The sequence below is a fragment of the Myxine glutinosa genome, chromosome 1 (assembly GCF_964187855.1).
Source record: "Myxine glutinosa chromosome 1, kmMyxGlut1.1, whole genome shotgun sequence".
In the NCBI taxonomy this organism is placed as follows: domain Eukaryota; kingdom Metazoa; phylum Chordata; class Myxini; order Myxiniformes; family Myxinidae; genus Myxine; species Myxine glutinosa.
Genome location: NC_136261.1, coordinates 200,009,062 through 200,022,072, shown reverse-complemented (window position 1 = coordinate 200,022,072; position 13,011 = coordinate 200,009,062). Strand labels below are relative to the sequence as shown.

The 13,011-nt window shown below is 39.7% G+C and overlaps 1 protein-coding gene across 1 annotated transcript in view; it reads right to left on the bottom strand.

Moving 5' to 3' along the window:
• The window catches only part of SPAG16 (sperm associated antigen 16), a 141,199-nt gene that overhangs the window by 48,510 nt on the left and 79,678 nt on the right, over window positions 1-13,011 (bottom strand). Inside the window, exons 7-12 of the mRNA XM_078772703.1 lie at window positions 12,260-12,397; window positions 12,068-12,175; window positions 11,657-11,774; window positions 4,486-4,555; window positions 4,269-4,390; window positions 3,416-3,549 (exon numbers count right to left, since the gene is read on the bottom strand). Coding sequence (XP_078628829.1) covers window positions 3,416-3,549; window positions 4,269-4,390; window positions 4,486-4,555; window positions 11,657-11,774; window positions 12,068-12,175; window positions 12,260-12,397 — 690 coding nt within the window. The remainder of the gene's footprint in view (window positions 1-3,415; window positions 3,550-4,268; window positions 4,391-4,485; window positions 4,556-11,656; window positions 11,775-12,067; window positions 12,176-12,259; window positions 12,398-13,011) is intronic.

The following is a 13,011-nucleotide window of genomic DNA, read 5'->3' as shown; positions in this document are numbered from 1 at the left end:
AATTCAGTCAATAAGAAACAATCTTGACAAGCAGTCACTCCTTTCCTTCGATGATGCTGAACACTGCTTTCACGGACGACCTCTTAGTTCGTTTACTCCTGTTACTGAGGAAATTGTCAAATGTACAATCCTCAAGTCAAACACAAAAACATGTGATCTTGACCCCCTTCCCACCGATTTGTTTAATGAGTGTTTGGACACCCTCCTCCCATTTATTACTGCAGTTATCAATGATTCTCTGACTACGGGTTCATTTCTGCTTCTCTTTAAGCAAGCTCTTGTTAAACCACTTCTTAAAAAGCCCACCCTTGACCTTAACGACATGAAAAATTACCGTCCTATCTCCAACCTGTCTTTCCTATCAAAGATCACAGAAAGAATTGTGCTATCACAGATGAATGACCATCTAGTTTCAAATAATCTTTTCAATTCTTGCCAGTCAGCATATAGACCAGGCCATAGCACCGAGACCGCTCTCCTAAGAATAACCAATGATCTTCTGACCTCTCGTGACTGTGGTAAGGTTTCCGTTCTTGCTCTTTTGGACTTGTCTGCCGCCTTTGACACGATTGACCATAGTGTCTTAATTCGTCGTCTTGAAATCACATTTGGTATAACTGGTACTCCCCTTTCTTGGCTGATGTCCTATCTTACTGATAGAGTGCAAACAGTTGTTGTCAATGGCCAGAAATCAGCCCCTTCTCCGCTTTCCTTTGGCGTTCCCCAGGGCTCAGTCCTGAGACCTATCCTCTTTCTTTTGTACACTCAGCCTCTATTTGATCTTGTTGCCAGACATTCAGTTGATCACCACGCCTTTGCGGACGACAATCAGCTGTACAAAGGAAGCATGATTCAACAAATCGTGCCCACTGTTTAAGTGTTAGAAGGCTGTATTGCCGACGTGAAGGCGTGGATGACCCAAAACAAACTTCAGCTGAACGATGCTAAAACAGAGTCTATGATTGTAAGATCGCACAGATGTCCTCTACAATGTTCACTTCCTACCACTATTCATGTTGGTGAAACCGATGTAAACTTTGTTTCGTCGGCCAAGAATCTTGGTGTGGTTTTCGACTGTAACATGACATTTTCCAAGCAAGTACTTCAAACTTGCAAATCAGCATACTTTCAGCTGCGAAAGATCGCATCCATTCGCCACTTTCTTACTCCTCAAGCTGCTCTAACTCTGGTCTGTGCCCTTGTCCTCTCAAGGCTAGACTATTGTAATTCTTTGTATGCTGGCTGCCCTCAGTTTCTCTTGGATAAGTTACAAAAGGTTCAAAACTCTGCCGCTCGTCTTGTCTGTAAGGCGAAGAAGTCTGAGCATGTTACTCCGCTTCTTGAATCTTTACACTGGCTGCCTGTCTCTGCTCGTGTGCAATACAAAATTTGCACACTATGTTATAAATCATTGTGTGGAACGGGACCTCACTATCTCTCCGATTTGCTCACTCTCTATGAACCTCGGCGACGGCTTCGTTCAAGCGACGACTCTATGACCTTAGAGCCGCCGCGCACCAGCACTAAGTCGTTTGGCGAGAAATCCTTTTCCTTTGCTGCACCTCTGCTCTGGAATGACTTGCCTTCCTCTGTTCGACATGTTGACTCTCTTCCTGCCTTTAAAACCTCCCTCAAAACCTATTTGTTTCACAAGTCTTTCAAAGTCTAAGTCCTGTTTTCCCTTTGGTTTGAGGTGGGACAGAGATCGAGAGTATGTCTGTGTACATGTGCGGGGGAGGGAGGGGAGGAGGAGGGGGAGTACACATCTGTGGGTTTTGAATGGGGAGGGAGAGGAATAGGGTAAGAGTGAAGGTGTGTCTGTGTGTGTGTATGTTTGTGTGTGCGGTGTGTGTGTGCGGTGTGTGTGTGCGGTGTGTGTGTGCGATGTGTGTGCGTTCGCATGATAATGTAAAGCGCCATGAGGGTAGTTTACTCTGCTTGATGGGGCTATATAAGACTCCTTTATTAGTATTATTATTATTATTATTATTATTGTTGAGTGAGTCCCAGTATTGGTATTTGGCACCAGAGTAAGTTATTAATTTTCATTGTACATGAGTGCATGCATATAGTCAGGTTCACTATGTCAATAAATTATATTTCGTTCAAAATCATGGTAGATTAGCAAACCTATACATTTTTGGAAAGGTTATAGCATAAGGAAACTAAAAATCAATGTTTACATTTGGAGAGATACCTGTATGGTGGCCATTTCGGATTTTCAAAATGGCCACTGTAAAATACATATTTTGTTCTATTTCTGCCTCTAATTACCCTAAAAACTTTTAAAAATATACTAAACCTATATTTTCAGGGACAAGGAATCCAATGAAAGTATCAAATTAGTGCTATGGGGAATGGTAAGACACGAATCAAAGGTTTTGAATTGCAAAATACTGTCTTTATATTCGCGATAAGTTGCATAATCAAATACATGTTATCATTTTGTACAGGCAGTTAATAACATCAAAATGTGTCACAATAATTCATATCACCAAACATACACAGGCAGTCAGCAAAATCATATATACACATGCAGTCAGTATAACTTCACATCCACACAGGCAGTCAATGACAAAATATACACAGGCAGTCAATGGCATCAAACATACACGATTACAGAATATGCCATTTAGAGTTCGTCATCACTGTCCTGTGTGTCGTATCCGACAATATAGTCCGCATCGTTTTCACAGTCCGTTCCACACAAGCAAAGGTCGGTCAAATTGATTGGCAAATCGAATTGGTCGAATGGTCGATCGAATCGAATTCGATTAATCGAATCGAATCGATCGAATTGGTCGATCGAAGCGATTGGTCGAATGGTCGAATTGGTCGAATGGAATTGGTCGATTGGTCGTATCGAATTGGTCGGAATTGGCAAATGTAAACATTGATTTTCAGATTTTCCATGTAATAACGTTTCCAAAAATGTATAGGTTTGCTAATCTACCATGATTTTGAACGAAAAAACATAGTGAACCTGACTAATACCTCCCTACTCATGTACCTCCCTACTCATTTATCCTTTGAGAACCTGGTCTGTCCATTTGATGTATTATAGCGTCTTGTCTACCCTATATCCCAGATTTATTTTAATAAGCCCCATTTTAGGTATAAGAGACGTTTTCCCGCCTTGTCCCTCCTGTGCATTGCACCGCCAAGTATGGCTGAGATTGGAGTGATCCTTGAGGTTTTGAAAGTAGTAAAGAACAGTATTTGAATGCAGTGTGGACTTGGTAAGCTCGGAAATCTTTAGTAGCAAAAGGTCCTGGTACAATGGGTGACGTTAATCAGACACATTGAAGCGACAATATATACATATCATTACTTGCTTGACTTCTATGAAATTGGACGCCACATTGCTGCCTCTTATTATCATTCTCAGTCAATGAATGACAAAAAAAGAACTAACCTGTTGATGGGCAACGTGTGTGCCTTCAGAGTTAGCAGCTGTTTTAGATTCCCTCTCTGCAGCAACCTGCAAGGCTGATTCAGTGCTGATTTGAGCTCTGGTTTGACCATCACATTGGTTGGGAAATCAGAATCCTGCCAACAATGACAGATGCAAAGCATGTCTATGATAAAACTTCCACAGCCTATGATGATTAGCCGATGTTATTCAAAGGTGGAGGAAAAAAAAACTATAAAATCTGAAGCACATTGTTGAACGAAAGCAAATTGAGGATTTATTTTGAAAATCGTTTTGGACGAACAGATTATTAACGTGTCTGTGGAAAATCAGTATGATTTTGACCACCACCACCTCACCTCATTTGCTCACCAAATCTCCCTCTCATCCACCTTTTTTTTTCTCCTAACAGTCTGCTCCCTTTTCTGTCAGCTTCTCCACATCTCATCCATCCTATCTTCCTATCCCATGCTTTTATCAATAATATTTTACTGTAATATCCATGCCCCTGTCTCTGTGAATGTAAAATTGACCAAAACTTTAAAAATCTAAACTTCAAAAGGCAAGAAAAATCATTTTCCACCCACCAAGTACAGTAACCATTTCATCTCAACGAACTACTTTATCCTGTTCTATCTTTTAAACTTCTGCAATGAATACAACTTTTGAAAAAGAAACAGCATATAGTACACATTAAGGACAAATAAAAAGGTGTAATGTTCTAAAGAAACTGTGAATTGAGGAAATGAATAAACAATTTGATGACTGAACGTGCATCAATCTATTCATTCCAATGTTAAAGAATGTCTGACCAAGTACCTGGAGGACTATACCTTTGCCAAATATTGATGAATACCTTGGAGTGTCTGTGGATAACTTGGCAACTCTGATCACAGGCGTCTTTATCATTGTGGGGTTGTTTCGACATGAGCCGGGCCATTCGCAGGGCTTTCTGGGTTCGTCCTTCAGGGGGTTTGCCTGAAGGTGAAAACCAAGTCTGTTATTGTGCATTTAATAATTTTTTTGGTTTTTGAAATAATTAATTGCGATGTTTGGTCTCTGACAAACTGTACCTGCCTCACGAGTTGTGTGCACGTTTTCTCCAAATTTTGGGGTGCACAGAAGGGCCTGAAGTTCAGAAATCTGTAACAACAGGATTCATACAGTGGAAGTTTTACTTGAACAATGGCAGGTTTTGTAGAATGTAGGCAGATGCACATGAGCAGGGCGGTCTTAAGAGCATTGTAGGCCCTGGGCAAAGCAATCCACTGGGGCCCCTTCCCACCCACCCACGGGAATAAAAATGTAAACGGTCAATAAAATTAAACCTATAGATTTATTGGTACTTTCAACAAAATCAATGTTCAAACATTAAAAAAACATGCTGTAAAGCGAGGATTAATCAACACAAACTTTTGAACAATATAACATAAGCCTTGAAAAAAAACAACATTTCAACATATACATGATAATAATTGGTACACTGTACAGACGGAGATAGTACAGTATGAATTATTTATTATTATGCAAACGTTTGCGAAATTTCTTTGCAGAGAATTGATTTATTAATTGGCTTGAAGTCAATGGTCTTCAGGATGTCATTTTCCATGCACATGAGTGAAAGCCAGTTCAAACGCTGCTGCCGCATTGTGCTGCGAAGCTGATTCTTTGTAAGCTTCAATCTTGAAAATGAACGTTCCACTGTACAGTTGGTCACCATCATGCACATGAACACTCTGAGTGAAATTTCAACATTGGGAAACACAGATTTAAAGTTGTCCGAAATTATTTTTCTGTACAACGCAGGGTGTCTCACAATTTTCATGAAGAACCATATAGTGCTTGAGTTGCTGGCATTCATTTAGTTTTAGAAGGTCACCATAATCAAGGTCTTTGTGATACACATTAGCCAAGTGTTCACACTTTTTGTTTAACTCATCAGAACCAATCGTTTTCAATAGACGGAAGAAGGAAAACAAGATTTCCAACCCATGAATAAGCATCTGCACGTTTTGTCAGGTCAGAGTTCAGAGAGTCCAGAACAGAAGGAATGTTTCCACCCTGAACTTTTCACTTTTGTTTAGAAGTATCTCTTCTTCTGATCCGTCATACGTAGTAAGACGTACACTTCGCTTTCGCACCCGTTTCTTCACATTGCTGTAATCCGAATCTGGACACCTACTCCTGGTCTTCAGTTCATATTCACTAAATTTGTCTCTAATTTCCTGAAGATACGTTTTCAGAGACTCAAGAAGATTCATGGCAACAAGTAAGTCCACATCTTTTGACTGCAGGACCTTACTTGTTTTGCTTACTCTTTCGAGAATGTCATTCCAAAGAATTGTCAGAAAAATCGTTTCCAGGTTCTCCATTTTCTCGCTCAATCCTTCTGCCTCTCGCCTTGTGTTCACTTCCTGGTCAGTCAGCTGATACCGAATCCAGTGCATGATTAATTTTCTCTAAACCTCTATGCAGAGCATGGACAGCATCAAAATGTGGCGACCATCTCGTGCCAGACAGACGCTTGACCACAATATGATATTTTCCTAAAGATGATGCCAAAACATTCCATGGATGTGTAGAAGCTGAGAAAAAGGAATACAGACGCTGAACAAAGTCAAATAATTTTACAATCTGTAGACAACACTCTGCCGCTTTTCGTCCCACTAAGTTCAGGCTGTGTCAGCACAGGGGACATAGATGGCGAACTCATTCAGTTGACGGATCCGTGCCTGCAATCCAGTATAGCGTCCAGACATATTTGAGGCATTGTCATACGACTGACCACGGCAGTTTGATAGCGGAATTTTGTTCCCATTCAGGAAATCCACAACAGTGTCTGCTAGATTCTTTGCTCCATGAGAAAAGATGGGGATGAACTTGATGAAACGCTCCACGGGCTCACATCCTCGAATGTACCGGATGGTAAATGTCAGTTGATCAATGTGTGAGATGTCTGGAGTGGAATCCACACTTATTGAATAATACTTTGACTCTTTTATTTCTTCCAGAATAGCACAAAGAACATGTTGACCCATTAATTCAATAAATTCCTCACAAATGTTTGCTGATAGATACGACGGGTTTCCCTTTCCAGCATTTCCATGTAGTTTGAGGTGCTCTTCCAAAAAAGGGTTAAATTCACTCAACAGCTCTAGAATACCTACAAAGTTTCCATCTTTTGCCGACCCAATAGTTTGATTCTCTCCACGAAATGCCAAACCTCTGGAGGCAAGAAAGCGAATGACAGAAACCACACGTGTCAACTCTTTATGCCAGTACTCCTGCTCTGAGCGCTGATGTTTGATTAATAAAGAATCTACACATCCAGTTTCTTTATGCCGAATCAAATATGCCATCATGCACTTGCGATGTTCTTTTCCATTTTCATGTTCTACAATAAGATTGCTGTGTTTCCAGTCATTTACGCGTTTAAAACATGGGAATTCTTCCAGATTATTTGTCGATTAATTAGACTCTTTATCTCAACTTCAACAAGAAGTGCGTGACGTCATTCAACAAATGGCAATCGGGATGCGCAGTGAAACTTGTGTCGTATTTTACACAGTGCATAACCACCGTTTTAGAGGCCATTTTTCCCCGCAAGCGGGGGTTGGCCTTTTTCGGGAACCGTGGTTGTTGTTGTTTTTTGGTCCCCTTTTTGAAGCAATGTTTTACGGCCGGATGCCCTTCCTGACGCCAACCCTTTTTGCCGCCTTTAACGACAAACAGGGAATTACCAGTGAACTGGTACTCAATTAGCCGACCTCGGAAGGATGACAGGCTGAGTCAACCCCCCTGGCGTTAATTCAGCGATCGACCGAGATTCGAACCCAGGATCCTAGGATCCTAAGCCGGCACCCTAGCCGCTAGCCCAACACCAGGGATTAACAACACAGTGCATAAATGAGTGGAAATCTTAATGAAATAAGTTTAATGCATATTATACGATTTGCATATAAATTGAAATGTAATCTGCTGCAGTCTTATTTCGTAACTTAATCCCAGGCCTTTCCAGCGAGAGGTCGAGTAATTATCCACTCTGCCAAGAGATCTCTCATGAACAATATGGTAGCATGGTGCCCCGAGAATCGTGGGGCCCCTGGGCGACTGCCCAGTGTGCCCATGCCTTAAGACGGCCCTGCACATGAGGCAGAGGCACATTAAATAAAAAACCAATAAAAAGAGCAATCAGAGATGGCAAACCCTCACCAGGATGTATTTTCAGTGGTTTTTAAGACTTTTGTGTTAAAACAAAGATGGCAGCCGAACCACGTGACCGATGACGTCATCATTATTTTTTTTCCTAAACTAATTTATTCCGAGATTATGCTCAATAAATTTCATCTTGATCGGATGAAGTTTTGTACTTGTCGAATTATGACGTCATAATGGAGGCAGCTATGACATCATTATTAACATATTTTATTCCACATGGAGAGTTCTTTACAATGAGCCATGTCTCAATTTTTTCTATGCAGTGCTTTCGGAGATATAGAGGTGCAACGTTTTTCGGTTTTTCCAAGATTGCGGCCAAACCACGTGACCGATGACGTCATCAAATTTTTTTCCTCCACCAATTTATGCCTACAGGACGCTCAAGAAATTTCATCTTGATCGGATGAAGTTTTGTACTGGTCGAATTATGACGTCATAATGGAGGCACCTATGACATCATTATTAACATGTTTTATTCACTATGGAGAGTTCTTTACAATGAGCCATGTCTCAATTTTTTCTATTCAGCGCTTTCGGAGATATAGAGCTGCAATTTTTTTCAGTTTTTACAAGGTGGCGGCCGAACCACGTGACCAATGACATCATAATTATCATTAAAACATTCTACAGGTGGAGTTTCACCGATGGTGCAAATTTCCTGTTGATTGGACCAACGGTTGCAGAGAAAATCATATTTATTCTGTGCACTGAATCTCTGGAAAATTCCCTTTATACAGTCATGTGAAAAAGTAAGTACACCCCATGTAAAGTTTTGACTTTTTCAACATATTTCAACATACAGCTATTTGATCTTCATTTCAACAATATTGATAGATAAAGGTGATATTGTATAACAAATATCATGAAACATTTACATTTTGTAGTCCATTGTATAATTTAAATAAACATAAATGCAAATTTCGCATGTGGAAAGAGTAAGTACACCCCTACATTTATCACTACTTCAAATACCGAAAATTAGAATCAGGTGCACCAGCTCAGGTGCAAATGATTAGAACATCATTGGAGAGTATCTTGGAGGAATCTGTCTCATTTAAACCTCAGGCATTTAGTTTGGATTGCTCTTTGTTGTTGAAGTGTGCGGCGTCACCATGCCTAGATCAAAAGAGCTCTCTGAGGCCTTCGGAAAGAAGCTTATAGATGCCTACGAGTCTGGGAAGGGATTTAAAAAGATCTCCAAACAATTTGAAATCAATCATTAGACTGTCCGGAAGATCATCTACAAGTGGAGAAGATTCCAAACAACTGCCAACTTGTTCAGGCCAGGCCACCCCAGCAAGTTCAGCCCGAGAGCAGACCGCAAGATGCTGAAAGAAGTCTCTAAGAACCCCAGAATGTCATCACGGGACCTACAGGTAGCTCTTGCCACTGTTGATGTCAAAGTGCACGGGTCTACCATTAGAAAGAGGCTGCACAAATTTGATCTGCATGGGAGGTGTGCCAGGAGGAAACCTTTGCTGTCCAGAAAGAACATCAGGGCAAGACTAAAGTTTGCCAATGAACACCGAGGCAAAGACCAGCACTTCTGGAACAATGTACTCTGGACAGATGAGTCAAAGGTCGAGCTATTTGGCCACAGTACCAGAAGACATGTTTGGCGAAATCCAAAGACAGCATTTGACCACAAGAACATGATACCAACTGCAAAGCCTGGTGGTGGAAATATTATGGTTTGGGGCAGCTTTGCTGCATCAGGGCCTGGGCAGCTCACTATCATAGAATCCACCATGAATTCTTCATAGTACCAGAGGGAGCTTGAGGATAATGTGAGGACATCTGTTGGAAAGTTTAAGCTCAACCAAAGGTGGACCTTGCAACATGACAATGACCCTAAACATACCAGTAAATCCACCAAGGAATGGCTGGAAAGAAAGAAATGGAGGGTTCTGGAATGGCCAAGTCAAAGCTTGGATCTAAATCCCATCGAGATGTTGTGAGGGGATTTGAAACGAGCTGTGCATGCAAGAATCCCCTCAAACATCGCACAGCTGAAAGAATTCTGCATGGAGGAGTGGGCAAAAATTTCTTCCAGTCGATGTCAGAGACTGGTAGACAGTTATAAGAAACGTCTACTTGAGGTTGTTTCTGCCAAAGGGGGCAATACCACCTATTAGAGACAAGGGTGTACTTACTTTTTCCACATGCGAATTTTGCATTTATGTTTATTTAAATTATACAATGGACTACAAAATGTAAATGTTTTATGATATTTGTTATATTATATCACCTTTATCTATCAATATTGTTGAAATGAAGATCAAATAGCTGTATGTTGAAATATGTTGAAAAAGTCAAAACTTTACATGGGGTGTACTTACTTTTTCACGTGACTGTATATTTGCTGCTGACTGCGCCCTCTGCTGTGACATTGTTTCTAAGATGGCCTCCAAAGCCAGTCGCCAAGTGGGCATCCTCCATTGTACAAAGTCCTTCCTTGGCACACCTGAACTCCTATCCATATACAAAGCCTTCATCGTCAACTGGATGGAGTACTGCTCCCCTTTTCCGGGCTGACACCCCTACCTCACACCATGCTCAGCTTGATGCTGTGAAAACCAAGGCCTTCAAGATCATTGGGATCTGTTCAGTGTTCTAGCTCTTTCACTAGACATGAATTTGTATACAAAAAAAAATGACATCACCTAGTTTATGAGACCCAGAGACCATACATACAGTTGAACAGTAATTGCCCCAATACAAAGTTTTTGTACACCACTCCTTTCCTATTTCATCTCCAGGCACCGCTTGACGTCATCGCTGGGAACTGAAGGGGGCCCGGCAATGACGTGCGCTGAGAGGGAGTACTCAGTCTTTACCCTGATTTCTTTCTTTCTTGTTTTCTTATTGTACACCGCTCCTTTCCTATTCCATCTCCAGGCGCCGCATGACGTCATCACCGGGCACTGAAGGGGGCCCGGCGATGACACACGCTGGAAGGGAGTACTCAGTTTTCACTCTGGTTTCTTTCTTTCTTGTTTGTTTGTAATAATTATTCAAATGTGTTTGTCTTGTAATTATTTAATTATTCGATTAATGACGATGTTTTTTTAAGTTACAGATTTGGATGAAACAGTGGTGGTTTAGGTATTCTATTCGCCAATTGATTAATAATTTAATTATTTTATGATTATTATTTATTTATCTTTGTTATTAATCACTTATTTATTTTCTTTCTCATCTGGACAATATCTCGGGCACCTTTTGAGCTAGGAAGCTGATATTTGGACACGAGATTGACCAAGTGATTTGGCCATAAAGCATATTTTTGATTTATTGATTAATCAATTCATCGATTAATTAGTTATTGATTAATCAATTAATAATTTAATTTTTTCGAATAATGATTTATTTAATTAATTTTCAAAAAGTTCCACTTCGGATGAAACACTTGTGGTTTAGGTATGCTATTAGCCAATTGATTAAGAAATTATTTTATGATCATTATTTATTGATTTTAATTATGCAATTAATCAATCAATTATTGTACACTTCTGCCTCCCAATACCGTCTCTACGTGCAACTCGGTGGTGTACTTTGAACGTATCTGTACTTGTTTACATTTTAATTTTAATTTAAAAAATACTTTAAAAAAAGCAAGCCTTATAAGGATCTTCATGAATTTTCCAAAAGGCATGGTGTCACATTATAAAGTATCTTATTTTTTATTACCGGTATACATATTAATTTCTATTATAAACATTGTAACACCTTTTATGATACTACAAATATATTATATTACATTATATTATTACTAACACATTATAAAGTAATGTTTTTATCAGTAACGTCCTAATCCGTTCACTGTACTAGCTCCTGCACGAACCTTGACATTGCATATTTTAAAATCTGAGTTCAGGAATTAATCTATACTAAAACAAGTATAGTAATGTTCAGATATTGCTTTTATCATCCCAGACAGATGATATATGCTTCCGACACAGCGATTAGTGAAAAATTGCTTCTAATAAGCTATAACTTTGGTGTTTAAAAAGTTCTCAAAACGACCTGTGCAGCAGCTTTCTCTTTTTCCAGCATCATGAGAGCTTTCTCCCTGAACAGCACTTCATACTTTTCTTTCAGCTGTTTCAGTGATGAAGTGTGCGTTACGACTTCTGCTTGCAACCTACAGACACCAAAGTAAACGCACATTCAGATTTAATGATCATCATTTGCATGAAACTGGCCTTGTGTGCCACATCCACATCCTGGGTTTGTGAATGATGAATTGGAACGTGATAATAATAATAATAAGTCTCAATTAATAAGATTATATGAATCCTTAATTGATAAATCCTTCATTTTCAGTATTGAAACTACATCATGATGATTCTTATAGTTATATATGGTATTATAATTTTGAGATTTTCTGCTGATTGTATTTTGCTTTTGCAAAAGCTGTGGCTGGATCTGATTCACCTCTTCAAGTTCCCTGAGATGTGTTTTTTCTCTTGCAGCGTCCTCTGGTGGTGTAAACGATAAAAGTTCACTTGCTTTTGAAGACTTTTGAATGTGCTCTCTTCTTTCCTGCAAACGTACAACAGAATAGATTATTTTGGTGAATTCAGTTCTTTTAAGGAACAAACTCGAAGACGAACATGTTAAACAAACCTCGTATTTTCTTGTACATCATCCAACTCTTTCCACAACAGAGTTATTTGCCTGCGTAGTTCCAGGTTTTGTGTGTACACGTCTGGAAGGGTTTGCATATCTGCTGGATTCAGCAATCCTTGTCTCTGCATGTCATACCTGCACAATATTGACATGATGTTACCTTGCCAATGGAATTTAATTTGCATGAGGCTGAATTTCACAAAAGAGAAGATATCGATTTTTAAACAGAAGTGTTAAAATTATTTGGTTTCCTATCAAGAAGTTTCTTAGCAGCTAAACTTTCATACATAAGCATTACCTCATATTGAGAATAGGCTAGTATGAACGATGAATGAATGATATGTGTACATACTCGTGTATGTGTAAGTGTGTGTGCGTGTGTGTGTGTGTGTGTGTGTGTATACAGACTTGGCATTTAATATGGAATATATTTTTTTTCTTGACTTGGGTTTACTTTCTGAACTCGGTATATCAATCTGGTGAGTTTCTTTTATGCTTCGGTGATTTCTTTGTTAAAGGAACCATGTCACTGATTGTCTGTCGCAGCAAGAAGTCAATAACAAGATTATATCACAGGTGGTGTGACAAAATGTACGGACAGGTACATTTGACGATTGGCTTCACAATCGGGTATATAAGGGTTGTTGCGTTCTGTATTAGTGGAAAACAATTGCTGCACGTCTACAAAAGTTATTGCCGCTTCCCCTGAAGATGGTCCGTCAACTCGACAATGCTGTTTGTCATTTAGT